At 43.5% G+C, this 15,571-nt stretch overlaps 1 protein-coding gene across 1 annotated transcript in view; it reads left to right on the top strand.

The window, feature by feature from the left end:
* RRP12 (ribosomal RNA processing 12 homolog) overlaps window positions 1-15,571 on the top strand; it is a 1,805,151-nt gene that overhangs the window by 1,426,494 nt on the left and 363,086 nt on the right. Inside the window, exon 29 of the mRNA XM_044056239.1 lies at window positions 15,273-15,430. Within this exon, the coding sequence (XP_043912174.1) occupies window positions 15,273-15,430 (158 nt within the window). The remainder of the gene's footprint in view (window positions 1-15,272; window positions 15,431-15,571) is intronic.

A 15,571-nucleotide genomic window follows, 5' to 3' on the forward strand; every position in this document is an offset into this window, starting at 1 on the left:
TGCTCCAGTTCCCATCATAGCCAGGTTCCATAACCTTTCCATTGAGACAAAACAGATTTTTTTGTCCTCTCATAAATCTTCTACCAGAAAGCTATATCTGAGCAAATAGAAGAAATTCTCTATATGGGCCTCTCTGATCCTTACCAAGTTCCTATAGTTCATAGTTCATAGATTCCCCTCCCAACCCATATTAGAATTCTTGACTCTAATTTTCAGTGAAGAAGCTGCAGCAGCAACAGTTCAGGTTCAATTTGCTGCTATCTCTAATTTTCATCTTGGATTTGAAGGTTTGAATATCATTTCTCACAAGTTATCCAAAGCATTTCTCAAAGGGACTTTTCCTATTAGGCCACATGTGAAATCTTCCTATTCTCCATGGAATCTAAATTTTATGCTGTCACTTATAATTCTTCTGCCATTTGAACCAGCTTCATTTAGTGATCTCAGACTTTTGTCTTGGAAGACCATCTTTCTGGTAGCTATCACTTTTGCCCGCAGAGTGTCAGAGCTTCAGGCTTTATCCATCAAGTCTCCTATTTGATATTCCATGCAGAGAGAGTTTTGCTTAGAACAAATCCCTCATTCTTGCCCTAAGTGCTCTGAAACCAATCTCAACCAGGTTATAAATTTGCAAGTGTTCTTCCCCAATCATTCTAACAATTTAGAGTATATGCTGCACAAACTTGATGTTCACAGCTCAGATTTTATTTGGATAGAACAAAAGATTTCAGGAAATCAGACCAGCTTTTTGTTTCATTCTCAGACTCCAGAAAAGGGAGACCAGTGGCTAAAACAACTCTGTCTAAATGGTTAATCTGATTGTATCACTTTTCCCTATTCAGCTGCCAATATGCCTTTGCAACACAAGGTTAAAGCTCACTCAACCAGAGCAATTTCTACATCATCTGCTTTTTCCGCCAGACTTCCAATTGATCACATTTGTGCAGCAGCCACTGGGTCAAAACCTCATACCTTTATCACTCATTACAAAGTTGACAAGGCCTCCAGGGACAGGGCCTCTTTTGGATCCACGGTCCTGAGAAATATACTTTCGTGAGCCACCCGAGATTGATGGTGCTTGGGACGCTACCCATCAGTAAAGAATGAACGAACGTTCCATGTGAGTTCATCTCGCCTTCATTCTTGTGTCCCTCCCTCCTTCCCCCTCCTGGGCTGATAGATGACCGAGATGCTAGATCCATCCTGGTTACTCAAACCTTCTCTTCCTTTTCTCTAGGAATGTAACAGTGGTATTAGTGTATGCAGCAAACAAGATCTGAGGTGATTCACAGGTGCATCATGGGATAGGGGCTTGGCCTCAAGCTATTTGAAGACCTCAGGCTTTGCAGTTGGCCGTCTCCGAACCCATTAGTAAAGAATAAAGGCGAGATGAACAACTCACATGGAACGTTATGGTAAGTACATAACTTCTTTTTTCTGGGCCAGAAACCACTCTTGTGGTAGATAGGCTACCTAGTGCTTACCACTCCCATTGATAAGCTAGAAGGCTTCCCTCCAACACAGAAAGGCTTGGCGAGCTCAGAAGCTTACAGACAGTCCTGGATACAGCAAATCTGTATCTGAATTAGACTAAGTTACAGGAAAGGCAGGAAACAAGTTTAGAATTTTTTTTTTTACACTAGAACAACACTAAAAACATTTCAAGTGCAGTGCAAGCTAGCCACTTGAGTGTGTGCAATATTAAAGCAAATAAAGTTTAAATAAATGCAATTTATTCAAACTGTATTCTGAGCTGAATTCAGTTTGTTTTATTCAACCCTGAACAGTTAAAAAGTGCCAAAATATACTTATCAGCTGAGAAGCACACTCAGTCAGTATACAAGGAGAGTCTAGCAAAGTTTTTTTTTTTTGTAAAATGGAAAGGAGAAAGAAAAAGATGATGATTCAAGAGGTTAAGGACCTAAGTGGGCTGGCCTCAAATGTTCTCTCTGTATTCAGTAGAAGGAGCTAATGGCACTAGACTGGCATAGAGCTGAACAGATGGGACTGGTGTAGAAGTGTCTGAAATCAAAATATGATCTCACTGTACTTGGTTGAGTGAGCAAATGAGATGGACCCAGGAGGGGTGGGTAATTCCAAAGCCACCAGGATTAACACCAAAACAAGAACAGGGAGGGAGAGCAGGAAACTAACTGCAGAGAGACCAACAGACCACAAGATTCAGTGAAACAATTAAATAAACAGAAAAATAAAATACAGTACTATCTTTAAAACTGCAAGTTTGTACTTAACTTCATCTTCGAATACAGTTGATTGTAGCCAGCCAAACCACTCAGATATTGAGCAGACAAATTCCCAGCTATGTGGCTAACACTTAAAGCATAGAGAAACCCTCTAGGCAAAGAGTTAATTATCGAATAACAAAGAAATGAGAACAGACATAACCCCCTCTAACTGCAGGGAGACAGACGGACCACAGTATTCAGTGAAACAATTAAATAGAAAAATAAAATACAGTACTGTCTTTAAAACTGCTGACTTGGTCCCTGATTCTTAAGCAAAGATGTTAAGAGCAGTGTTGCTCTTATTTCTTTTCATTTCTGGAAATTAGTCCTGAAAATGTACCTCTTTTTTTCAGAAAAGTGAAAGGTACCTAGTTATGGCCTAATTTAGGGGAACTTAAATTTAGTGCCATGCCATTTAAATTTATGGCTCACACCTCCTTTTCTTTGCATACTTTAATGATTGCAGTGTATCAGTTTTGCATGATGATGATTAGTTGTACTCTGTCATTACTTTTATGAATACCTCACAAGTGTACCTCATTACGAGGAACGTACCTCATTTGGGGTCTTAACATTTTCATGTTCCTCAAAGTTCTTCAAAGTTCCACATTGAAAGACACTCACACATTCAGTATTAGGAATTTTTTAAGTGAAATCCATTGTAAATAGAAATAAATTATATTAATTCATTAAAAGATCTTCTTTACAAGTAAAAGCAGCATATTTTAACCATTCTATGACCTTCCTATTTGAAGTTGTTAGTAGGCCATTAGTATGTGTTCCACATTTTGCCCATTTGTTCCATATTGAGGGCTAGTGTTCCTCATTTTGGACATGGAAGGTTGAGAGCTGTTGTATGCCATTGACCCCCGACCCCTGAATGAAAATGTGTGCTTTTGTAGTCGGGTCTAGACCTTACTTAGGTGTGTTGCCTAATACTTTGAGAGTCATGTATCAGGCTCCGGGATAGAATGTTTGAGCATCTATATGCCATTAACCATAACAAGTTAGACAATGCCCTAGCCAAGCACATTCATATAATATATAATGTTACGTAGTCATAAAGTATTTATTGATGCCCTTCAAGGATGCAGCTGTGCAGTCCTGACATATGGGTTGTCCTGCCTCAGGCAGCCCTTCGGTCTGTCGGATTCCAAAGTCTGGGTCCGGCGTCGGCTGATGTCGCCCTTTCCCCGACGTCAGAGCGCCTGGGGTATAAAAGCATCAGCCGATGCCATCTTCTTCAGTCTTTCTTGCCGCGCGGCGCCAGAAGCAGTTCGCAAGTGCCGGTCGACCAGCTCCTGTGTTTTCAGCTACTGAAGTCTGCAAAAAAGCTAACTACCCCGTTGGGGACCTTTTCTTGCCTCAGCCGATGTCAGATAAAACTGTAAAAGTTAATAATTGTTTAACTTGTGGGAAACAAATACCTCATAAGGATTTCTACTCTTACTGCTTACCCTGCCTAGGCCCAGAACACAACGTCTCGGCCTGTACAGCTTGTGCTTCTTTCAATAAACGCACTCTTAGGCGTTGGACAGAGTTTGCACAGGATTATTTTGGGGAAGATTTCTGTTATATCATGCCGTCGGAGCTTCCAACAGCACATTTACCTAAAAAACGGAAGGATAAGGACCGACACACGCGGTCCGCGGTCTCGGCCGACACCACGCTTAGGCCTACCGCGAGTGTCTCGGTCTCTTCTGAGCCGGTTTCACAACCGCTACAGAGCGACGACACCGCCCCACCGGTTACTTCGGTACCAGAGGCCAGCTCGGTGCCGGTTTCTGTTCTCCCCTCTGAGACCGTAGCCCAGGATATTTCTAACACCATTTCAGTGGATAAGACTACTCCAGCACACGGGGCTGCCAGGCCTCCAGTGTCTATGTCCATTAAGGCCTACACACGTGCTAAAGCTGCCAAACAGGCCAAGTCTCTCCCTCCAAAATCTGTTTCTCTGGGATCCACTTCTGGTTCTCAAATTTTAAGTTTAGCTGAGGACCTTATTTCTTTAATTAGGGGTTCTCAGCCACATCCAGATAGAGGCTCTCAGCCGCCTTCTGTCAAGAGGCCTAGGGTTGAGCAGGTAGATCCCCAGTCCTCCGATGAGGCCTCAGGTGATTCGGCACATTCAGACTACCAGGAGGAGGCCTTCCCGGCCTACGAGGATTCTGATGCGGAGGAATCCATTCCCTCTTCTCCTCCTGAGGAGTTTTCCTTTGGGGAAACGCTTCATTCCATAAGGGAGCACTTCAAATGGCAAGGCCAAGAATACTCAGATTCTAGGAAAAGTTAAGGGAATTTTTAAAGCTACCTCAGCATAGACCCTTAGCTATTCCTCCAGTTTTAAATGTTTTAGATGATGTGTACTTAGAATCTAGTGTTTCCCCTGACTCCCTCCCCCCTGCTCCTGTCAAGCCAGACAGGTACTACAGGGTCCCAGACACACATCAATTTCTGTACAAGGGCCATACTGCTGACCCTGAAACTATTTCTCAGGGGCCTAAAGGGGTTTCCTCCACTACTGCTAAGAACCCACTTCCTTCGGAAAGAGATTCTAGGGCTTTAGAAAGGTGGGGCAAGAAAGTATATACATCTTCCACCCTTTCTATACGAGCATTAAATTGTCAATTTCATATGATTCAGTATCAGGAATACATGTTGGATGACTTGCAAAAGAAATTGGCTTCCCCTGAACCATTAGATAGAAAGGGGTTACAGGAATTGGTTCATAATATTCAGCAGGTTAGCAACCATTTCCTTCAGTGTGGATGTGATGCATTGGAAGACATGCTTGGTTAAAGGAACAAACATTGCCAGACCATGTGAAAATTAAGCTTTTGGACGCACCACTAGAGAAACATAAGCTATTTGGTGCTACTGCACAAGAGGTCTTAAAGAAAATAGAGGAAAAGGCAAAATCAGTGCAAACAGTCAAAGATTTCCTCCAGGTACAGCCTCCAAGATTCAGCAGGAATTGGCCTTCTAAGCATTGGTCCTTTCCAGACAGACAAATTTCAAAGAGGCAAAAACAGACGTGGCAGAGGTAGAGGGCAAACTCGAGGCTCCTACAGAGGACGTCAATGGCAGCCTCAGAACCAGAGAGGTGGGGAAGGACCTTCCACTGCTCCGCAGGGACAATCTCAATGACTTGACTTTGACCCCGCCATCCAGGGCTCAATTAGAAGCACCTTTGGGCGGAAAATTATCTTTATTCTCACAAAATTGGCACAATATTACAAAGGACAAATGGATACTGGACATAATAGACAAAGGATACAGATTCCATTTTCATACACTACCAACAAGACATGGCAGGCCAAACCTGCCACCAAATCAAAGGACAGAGGCACTCAAAGAAATAACAAACATACTTCAAATAAGAGCAATAGAAAAGGTTCCTTCTGCAGAACAAGGCCAAGGATTTTATTCAAGACTGTTCCTTGTTCCAAGAAAAGAAAACCAATGGAGACCCATTCTGGATTTGTCCACACTGAATACTTACCATATTGTGCCAAAATTCAAAATGCTGACTTTACAGCAACTTCTTCCCATGCTGGGCAAGGGGTCTTGGCTGGTAACTCTGGACCTCAAGGAGGCATACCTGCATGTCCCAATCAGACAAAGTTGCAGAAGATACCTCAGATTTCTTGCAAGCTCAGAGCATTATCAATTCTCAGCATTGCCCTTTGGCTTATCTACTGCGCCCAGAGTGTTCACGAAATGCCTGGCATCAGTAATTGCACATTGCAGACTTCAGGGGATACAAATATACCCTTACCTGGACGGCTGCCTTATACAAGCGGACAGCCAACAAGCCTTGTTAAAAAACTTGGACTATGTCATTCACATTCACCTACTGCAGGCCTTGGGATACACAGTCAATATTCAGAAATCAAGTCTCGTACCATCCCAACAAATACCTTTCCTGGGTGCCACACTGGACACAAACACCCAGATGGCGTTTCTGACGAAAGAAAAACAAAAACAATTACCAGAATACTTCAGAAAATTAGCAACACACACCCAGATGACTGCAAGGAAAATCCTCCAGGCCCTGGGTTTCATGGCATCTTGCATTCTTCTGATTCCACATGCAAGGCTGCATATGAGGGAACTACAATGGAATCTAAAACGTCTGTGGTCTCAACACAGCCACAGCCTGGAAGCATTGATCCCACTCATACCATGCCTTCAAAAGGAATTTCTGTGGCGGGCTCAAGCAAGCCAGATAAACAAAGGTCTGCCTTTCAGCAAGCCTCATACAAGTCAAACCATAACAACAGACGCCTCAGACCATGGATGGGGGGCGCACATGGAGGGCTGATGCATTCAAGGACAATGGACACAAAAAGAAAAGCACCTGCACATCAACCAAAAAGAAATGCTGGCAGTGATACATGCAATCAAGGTCTTCGAAAAGTTTGTGCATCAGGGCCATCTACTAATAAGGACAGACAATACCACAGTTATGTGGTACATAAACAAGCAAGGAGGTACCCATTCCTACCCTCTTTGCAGACTGGCAATGAATCTCTGGGATATTTCCCTACAATTGAAAATAGAGCTACAATCCCAGTTTGTACCAGGGAAGGACAGTGTTCTGGTGGACAGCCTAAGCAGAAACATCATGGATCCACACGAATGGATGTTGCATCCAGACATTTTCTTACAAATAACTCAAGCATGGGGAAGGTCAGACATAGATCTTTTTGCCTCCCACCACAATCACCATCTGAAAAAGTTTTGCACAAGGACATACCATCCTCAAGCATGGAAGGTGGACGCTCTCTCCTTCACTTGGAACTCTCTAACAATATATGCCTTCCCACCTCTTCCTTTGATGACCAAGGTGTTACTAAAGATCAAGACAGAGCAACTGAAAGTCATACTGATAGCTCCAGACTGGCCAAGACAACACTGGTACCCACTGCTACGGAGCTTGACACACACCAATCCGTGGCTCCTTCCTCAATGGCCACTTCTTCTGACACAGCACAATTACAAGACACTACACCCCAGCTTGAAAACATTGAAGCTGACAGCTTGAAAGATTCCATGACTATTCCTCAGGATACACTTTCCAAAAGGGTAAAAAATATCATCCTGGAGGCGCGCAGACCTTCCACTAGAAAAACATACTCAGCCAAATGGAAGAGATTTCTTATCTGGAACAGCAAAAAGGGTCAAGACCCATCAGTGATGAGCATTCCACAGATCCTAGAATATTTGGCTGAAATGCTCCACAATGGCCTTTCATATTCTTCCATAAAAATACATGCTTCAGCAATATCTGCCAAATATAACAGTGATCCGCCTGTATTTTCTCACCCATTGCTAAGTCAGTTTCTAAGAGCTATAAAGAACATCAACCCTCCAAGGAAACCACCAGTGCCTGCATGGGACCTCAACTTCATGCTGGAAAATTTAACTCTTCCTCCCTTTGAACCAGCAGCATCTTCAGAGTTGAAATTTCTGTCTTGGAAGACAGCTTTCCTTCTGGCAGTAACCTCAGCAAGAAGAGTCTCTGAGCTACAGGCCCTTATGGCAATACAACCATTTCTCATTTTTCATCAGGACAGAGTTTCTTTGAGAACCAATCCGTCATTCATGCCAAAGGTGGTATCCAGGGTGCCCCTGAATCAAGCTATTCACCTGCCTACCTTCTTTCCCAATCCTCAAAATAAAGGAGAGAGACTTCTGCACACCTTGGACATACACAGACATTTGCGCTACTACTTGGACAGAACAAAGTCTTTCAGAAAATCTGACCAGCTTTTTGTAGCTTGCGCTGCTGGATTGCAGGGAAAAGCAATTTCCAAACAGACAATTTCTAACTGTGCCAGCTGACATCAGGCCACATTCCACCAGAGCTACAGCCACCTCCACAGCCTTTTTAAGAGGAGTGGCAACAAAGGACATTTTAGAAGCTGCTACATGGAGCTCCATGCATACATTTTCCAAACATTACAACCTGCCTTTATATTCCCGATCCAGACCAGGGTTTGCTTCTGCAGTCCTGCAGGGCATTTTAGCTACACCATCTTTGTCTTAGTGCCTACCACCCCAAGGTTGGCTATGGTATTTAACCCATATGTCAGGAATGCATAGTACAGTTTTGTACCTACCATAAATGTAGATGTCCGATAGGTATGCAACTGCAGTCAGGTTTTCCCTCCCACCTACCCCTCTGTGGTATTCTTTTGGGTTTCTACCCCTCATTTTAGCTACCTGGGGTAATCTTTTATGGTGCATTTGTTTTTATGTTGTTGTACTTGTCTGGAATTTTTTCTCTTTTCTCAAAATTTAGCCTTCCTTAGAGGGCACCTGGCATCTGGGGCAAGAAACACTGAAGAAGATGGCGTTGGCTGACGCTTTTATACCCCAGGCGCTCTGACGTCGGGGAAAGGGCGACATCAGCCGACGCCGGACTCAGACTTTGGAATCCGGCCGACCGAAGGGCTGCCTGAGGCAGGACAACCCATATGTCAGGACTGCAGTTGCATACCTATCGGACATCTACATTTATGGTAGGTACAAAACTGTACTTTTCTTAGTGCAGGATTAGAATGAAATGTAACTGGAGAGAGAGAAAACAATGATAATAAGGTTGTTGGGAGTAAAAAGGCAGTTCAGAACAGTGTGGCCAGATTGACAAAATGGGATGAATTAACTGCTATTAAGCATGATGGGGTTGGAGTAGAGGTGAGTCAGTTTGACTTGTATCAGAACTATAACCAACCTGCAATGAGAGTGGGAGGAAGTTATGGGATGTTACAGTGTAGGTGAGCAGCACTGAGATCAGGAAGAGAGCCCTAACTGTAACCAGAAGGGCATAAAAGTAGGGGAAAGGAAACTACACATTATGCAAAAGAAATTCTCTCTATGTTTTCTTAGAATGATAATGTCCATTGTTGTTCATGGGTATAGTATTGTGAAATAAATGCATGTGTCAATAGTCCTTGACCTGGCAAATGGTTGTCAGGTCTTAAACACTATTTTCTTAGATCCAGCAGTGGCATATCCAGTTAGATCATCATAACAATATAGTTTTTATTACCAGAGCATTTTATTTTTCTTTTCTGATGTTCTTCATCTCACATTGCTGCAGTACTTACATATGGGTAGTCCGCTGTCCTCGGTCGGCCCGAATACCAAAGTATTAGGCTGACGTCGGTCATGGGCGCTCAGATCTGACATCAGAGCGTCAGGGTATAAAAGCGCATGACCGACGTCATATCCTCAGTCTTTTTTGCCGCATGGTCCGATGCAGAAGCAGCGTTGCAAGTGCCGTTTGGCGTTCTGAAATTTTCGTATTCTGAGTTTCAGACCGAAACCAAGTTGGGCTAAGTACCCCGTTGGAGAATATTTTTGTTTTTTCTTGCCTCAGTTAATTCCGGATGTCAGAAAAAGTGAATAATTGTATTTCTTGTGGGAAACAGATACCGCATAGGGATTATCACTCTCTTTGCATTCCTTGTTTGGGACCGGACCACGACGTAGTCGGGTGTCGTTTTTGTGCTAGGTTTAATAAGCGCACTATAAAAAGAAGGTTAGATTGTGCTAGGTTAGTCTTTGGTAAGCGGTGTAATTATACTATGCCGTCGGATCCTCCGACGCCCGCTTCCACGAAGAAGCGCAAAGACAAATCCTTGAAACCTAGACAGGTTGATTCGTCCATTTCGGACGCCGGTCCTGCAGAAACTACAGTGGAGCAGGTGGATCCGGCTGAAGTTTCTGTTGAGTCTCAGGGGGAAACTTTGATTTTGCAGGATGTGGCCTCACAGGAGTCAGGTCAAGCTGAAGGGGCCTCTCAGGTTACTGTTCTTCCTTCTATGCCTAAGGTGGTTAGGCCTTCTGCTACTATTTCTAAGGCTTCTTCTAAGGGCAGGTCTGTTTTGCCTTCCTCTGGTGTCCCTCCAGGTACTTCAGGGTCTGTGCCTAAAAAGCACATGCTTAAAATGGCAGAAGATTTGATTTCTTTAATTAGAGGTTCTATGCCCCCTCCTGATAAGAGGCCCAGGGTGGAGCCAGAGTTGGAAAGTTTGGATCAGGCCTCAGATGACTCAGACTCTTCTGCTGAAGATTTTCAAGATTTTCCCCCTTATTCATAGGTTCATAGGTTCATAGGTTAGTACTAGGCTAACTGCCCTTGCGAGCCATTGTAAGCCTAGCCATAATATCCCATGAGAGACAAGACCCCTGCTTTGTGTTTGTAAGGCAAACACCTTAACCATCTGATGCAGAGGATTCCACTCCTTCTGCTTCTCCTCCAGAGGATTTTTCATTTTCAGAAACTCTGCATTCCATGAGGGAGCATTTTAAGTGGGAAGGACAGGATTTCTCTGATACACGGAAGAGGCTTAGGGAATTCTTGTTTTTACCACAGCATAGACCCTTGGCTATACCTCCTGTTTTGGATGTTGTTCAAGATGTTTTCTCGGAGGCTTCCCTTAATCCAGATTCTTTGCCTCCTGCGCCAGTTAAACCGGACAGGTATTACAGGGTGCCTGAGGCTCATAAATATCTGTATAAGAGTCCTAGGGCGGACCCAGAAACTATTAGTCAGGGGCCTAAGGGTGTTAGAGCTTCTGTTGTAAAGAATCCGGTTCCTCTAGATAAGGAAGCTAGAGCTTTGGATAGATGGGGTAAGAAGGTGTATACCTCTTCTACTTTAGCAATGAGGGCTTTAAATTGCCAGTTTCATATGTTGAAGTATCAGAATTTCCTCCTTTCTCAGCTAAAATCTAAAGTGGATGCTTTGGCAGAGGGCATAGAGTGTAAAGAATTGCAAGATTTAGTACATGTCTCTGAACAGGTGGGTAAGCATTCTTTGCAGTGTGGTTTTGATGCTGTACAGGCCTCTTCTAGGGTGGCTGCCACTGGTTCAGTTCTTCGTAGGCACGCCTGGCTTAAGGATCAGAATTTGTCGAGCATGTTAAAACTAGAATTCTGGATGCCCTTTACAGTCTGAAGTTTTGTTTGGTCCCCCTGTGGAGTCGGTTTTGAAGAAAATGGAAGACAAGGCTAAGTCAATGCAGACTGTTAAAGATTTTTTGCAGGTTCAACCTCCTAAGTTTAGTAGAAATTGGCCTACTAAGGGGTGGACCTACCCTTCTTCTGATTCTCAGTCTAGGGGTAGATCTAGACGTGGCAGGGGCAGAGCTCACAGTACATTCAGGCCTAGAACTTGGAGTTCACCTGCACAATCTGCAGGTGAGGGCAGGGGCCAGTCCTTTCGTAAACAGGCCCAATGACCTGCATTTCCAGCTGCCAGATTCTTCTTCCCTGGCAGCTCCTTTGGGAGGAAAGTTAGCACTCTTCAAGCAAAACTGGCTTTTAGTCACCCAGGACAAATGGGTATTGGACATTATAAACCGAGGCTACAAGTTCTATTTCCATACATTGCCTCCTTTCAAAGGCATGCCAGACGTTCCTCCTCGGCAAAGGATAGAGGCTCACAAGCAGATTTCTTTACTTCTTCAAATAGGAGCTATACAGCCAGTTCCTCTGACAGAAGTGGGACTAGGATTTTATTCTCGCCTGTTTCTAGTACCAAAGAAAGGGAACACGTGGAGACCAATTTTGGATTTATCTATCCTCAACACTTATCTGGACATTCCAAAGTTCAAAATGCTGACGTTACAACAGCTTTTACCTCTGTTGGGAAAAGATCACTGGATGGTAACTCTGGATCTCAAAGAGGCTTATCTTCATGTTCCTATCAGGCCCAGTTGCAGGAGGTACCTGTGTTTTCGGGCTGGAAATTTACATTATCAGTTCTCTGCATTGCCCTTTGGCTTATCTACTGCCCAGAGTGTTCACAAAGGTTCTGCCGCCAGTGATAGCCGTTTTCAGGTGAAGAGGAATACAGATTTATCCTTATTTGGACGATTGCCTGATTATTGCACAACACAAAGACGAACTTCTGCATCATCTACAGTATGTGATGGTAGTGTTAAGATGCCTAGGGTATTCTGTGAACGAAATAAAGTCCAGTCTAGTACCCTCTCAGGACATGTGCTTTCTGGGTGTGAGACTGAATACAGCTTCCCAGATGGCCTTTTGACCCCGGACAAACAAAGAAGCCTTTCTCTTTATTTCCATCAAATGTCTCTACAGTCCAGGCTGACTGCAAGGACAGTCCTTCAAGCCTTGGGGTTCATGGCATCTTGTATTCTGGTGCTTCCCAATGCCAAACTGCATATGAGGAAGCTTCAATGGTATCTCAAAATGTATGGACACAACACTGCCAAGATCTAGACACTGTCATTCAGATAATACCTTGCATTCAGAAAGAATTTTTGTGGTGGGCTCAGGAATGTCACCTAAACAAGGGACTCTCTGTGACCCGACCAGAGGCGCAGTCAGATTCTAACGACAGATGCCTCGGACAAGGCTTGGGAGCACACCTCAATGGAAAATGGGTGCAAGACACGTGGCCTGTCAGACTTCAACATTTGCATATCAACTTGAAGGAGATGTTAGCAGTCCAATTTGCATTGATGGCTTTCAAAGATTTACTTCACCCAGGACAGGTGTTGATTCAAACAGACAACACTACTGTCATGTGGTACATCAACAAGCAAGGGGAACCCATTCTACCCTCTTTGCAGGCAAGCGATGATTTTGTGGGAGACTGCTCTCAGTTTACACCTCAATCTTCAGGCAAGGTTTCTACCAGGAGCACAGAACTCCTTAGCGGATGTGTTGAGCAGACAAATTGTGGATCCTCACGGTGGAAACTGGATCCTCATGTGTTTCAAAAGTTGACTGTTATGGGGGACTCCAGACATAGATCTGTTCGCTTCTCCACTAAATTACCAGTTGCCAAAGTTTTGCACAAAAATGTTTCATCCCACAGCTTGGAAGGTGGATGCTCTATCATTCAGTTGGAGCAATCTTCATGTCTATGCCTTTCCACCTCTGCCTCTCATTCCCAAGGTACTCCTGAAGGCCAGAAAAGACAAGCCATCCATGATTCTGATAGCGCCGGATTGGCCTCGACAGCACTGGTACCCACTACTGAGGAGTTTGGTACGGGAGCCTCCATGGCCTCTGTCTTTGATTCCACATCTTTTGTCTCAGGAGGGCAATCACTTCCTCAATGTCAAGATTCAGTCTCTGCATCTCACAGCCTGGCATATTCTGTTTTAGACCCTGGAGGGTCTCAGCTTCCACAACAAGTTTTGAATGTTATTTTGGAGGCCAGAAGGCCTAGTACAAGGAAAGTTTACGCTGATAAATGGAGGAGATTTTTCTTTGGAGCAAAGCGAAGGACTTTGATGTTTCCAAGCCTGATTTAAGTGTTTCTCTTCAATATCTTACTGAGTTATTGGACAAGGGTTTGTCTTTCTCCTCGATAAAGGTTCATGCTGCAGCCATTTCTGCTCACTATGACTGTGACCCTCCTTTATTTTCCCATCCTTTGTTTAAGCAATTTCTTAGAGGGGCAAAGAACATAAGACCCCACGTAGAGCTCCTACTCCTGCTTGGGATCTCAATTTTGTGTTGGAAAAGCTTACTCTACAACCTTTTGAGCCTGCAGCTACGGCCGAGTTAAAGTATTTATCATGGAAGACTGCTTTTTTGTTGGCCATTACCTCTGCAAGAAGGGTTTCTGAATTACAGGCCCTTATGGCAGTGGAACCTTTCCTGATTTTTCATAAGGATAGGGTATCTTTGCGTACTAATCCTTCCTTTATGCCTAAAGTGGTGTCTAGTGTGGCCTTGAACCAAACTATTCATTTGCCTACTTTTTATGCAAACCCCCAAAATAAAGGGGAGAAGATTTTGCATACTTTGGATATTCACAGGCAGTTACGTTATTATTTGAGCAGAACCAAGGGGTTCAGGCAGTCTCAGCAGTTGTTTGTTTCTTCTGCTTTGGGTTCTCAGGGAAAACCTGTTTCAAAACAAACTATTTCTAAATGGATTGGGTTTTGTATTTCTTTCTGTTATTCCCATCATGGTAAGGAGATTCCGGCTGGAATCAGACCTCATTCCACTAGAGCTACTGCCACTTCTACTGCCTTTCTAAGGGGTAGCTACAAAAGATATTTTGGAAGCAGCCACTTGGAGTTCAGTACATACTTTTTCCAAGCATTACCACCTTCCTCTTTATTCTAAGTCTAGGGCTGGATTTGCCACTGCAATATTACAGGGCATTTTAGCAGCCCCTAATGCTTTATGATTTTGCCATCCTCCCTTTACCTCTGCTTTGGGATTCTACCCATATGTAAGGACTGCAGCAATGTGAGATGAAGAACATAGTACAGTTTTGTACCTACCATAAATGTAGATGTTCAAGATCCACATTGCTGCAGTCAACCCTCCCTCCTTCCCTCTGTAGTTTGGCATGGTTATATGGTTTGGGTGATGGTTGTTGTTGGGCATGTTTTTTGGGAGGTATCCTGTTTTCGGGCTGTGGCCTTTCTTTTTAGGGCCTTCTGACATCTGGGGCAAGAAAAGACTGAGGATATGACGTCGGTCATGCGCTTTTATACCCTGACGCTCTGATGTCAGATCTGAGCGCCCATGACCGACGTCAGCCTAATACTTTGGTATTCGGGCCGACCGAGGACAGCGGACTACCCATATGTAAGGACTGCAGCAATGTGGATCTTCGAACATCTACATTTATGGTAGGTACAAAACTGTACTTTAACTTGTAATGAAAATTGGATAATGGCTGTTAGCAGTGTTTTCTTTATTCTGTACTATGTCCATCTAATTGAATACAAGCATAAACACATACTTCTGTGTTTATGGTACTATCAATAAAACGGTTTGATTATATTCTCCATTAACATTTGTGCACTTGCATAGATGCATACACAAATGCTTTTCTGAGTAGTCAACTAGTGAAGAATGTTTATGAACATTAATTAAATGATTTGCCAGCATAGGCAGTCAGTAAAACCTAATCAAAGCTCCATTGTGTAAACTGAAAAAAAGATAGTCTTTATAATGCCAAATTAAATATAACTTATGAAAATGAATTTGTGCTTTCCCCCTACGTGAGATTAGATTTGATGAGTACACTGGTGCTTGAAGAATTGCTTCAGAATGTCTGCCTTCTGCTTGGCTCCAAAACACGAGAGATTGTGAAGTCTGCACTAGGATTTGTCAAGGTGATCGTCTTCATAATGGACATCAAACTGCTGGCTCAGCACCTGCAGCTAATAGTGAGTATAAGTACATAGTTCATAGTTTGAAGGAGCCAGTGTAAAAGTAGAGTCAGATTTATAAGAAAAAAGAAGTGTGTGTGTTTATTTCTGGATCACCAGGGAACTTCATTGTAGAATTCTGTCTCCTGGCATTTCTTT

This window comes from Protopterus annectens, chromosome 14.part0 (genome assembly GCF_019279795.1).
Source record: "Protopterus annectens isolate FY-2018-M chromosome 14.part0, PAN1.0, whole genome shotgun sequence".
Classification (NCBI taxonomy): domain Eukaryota; kingdom Metazoa; phylum Chordata; order Ceratodontiformes; family Protopteridae; genus Protopterus; species Protopterus annectens.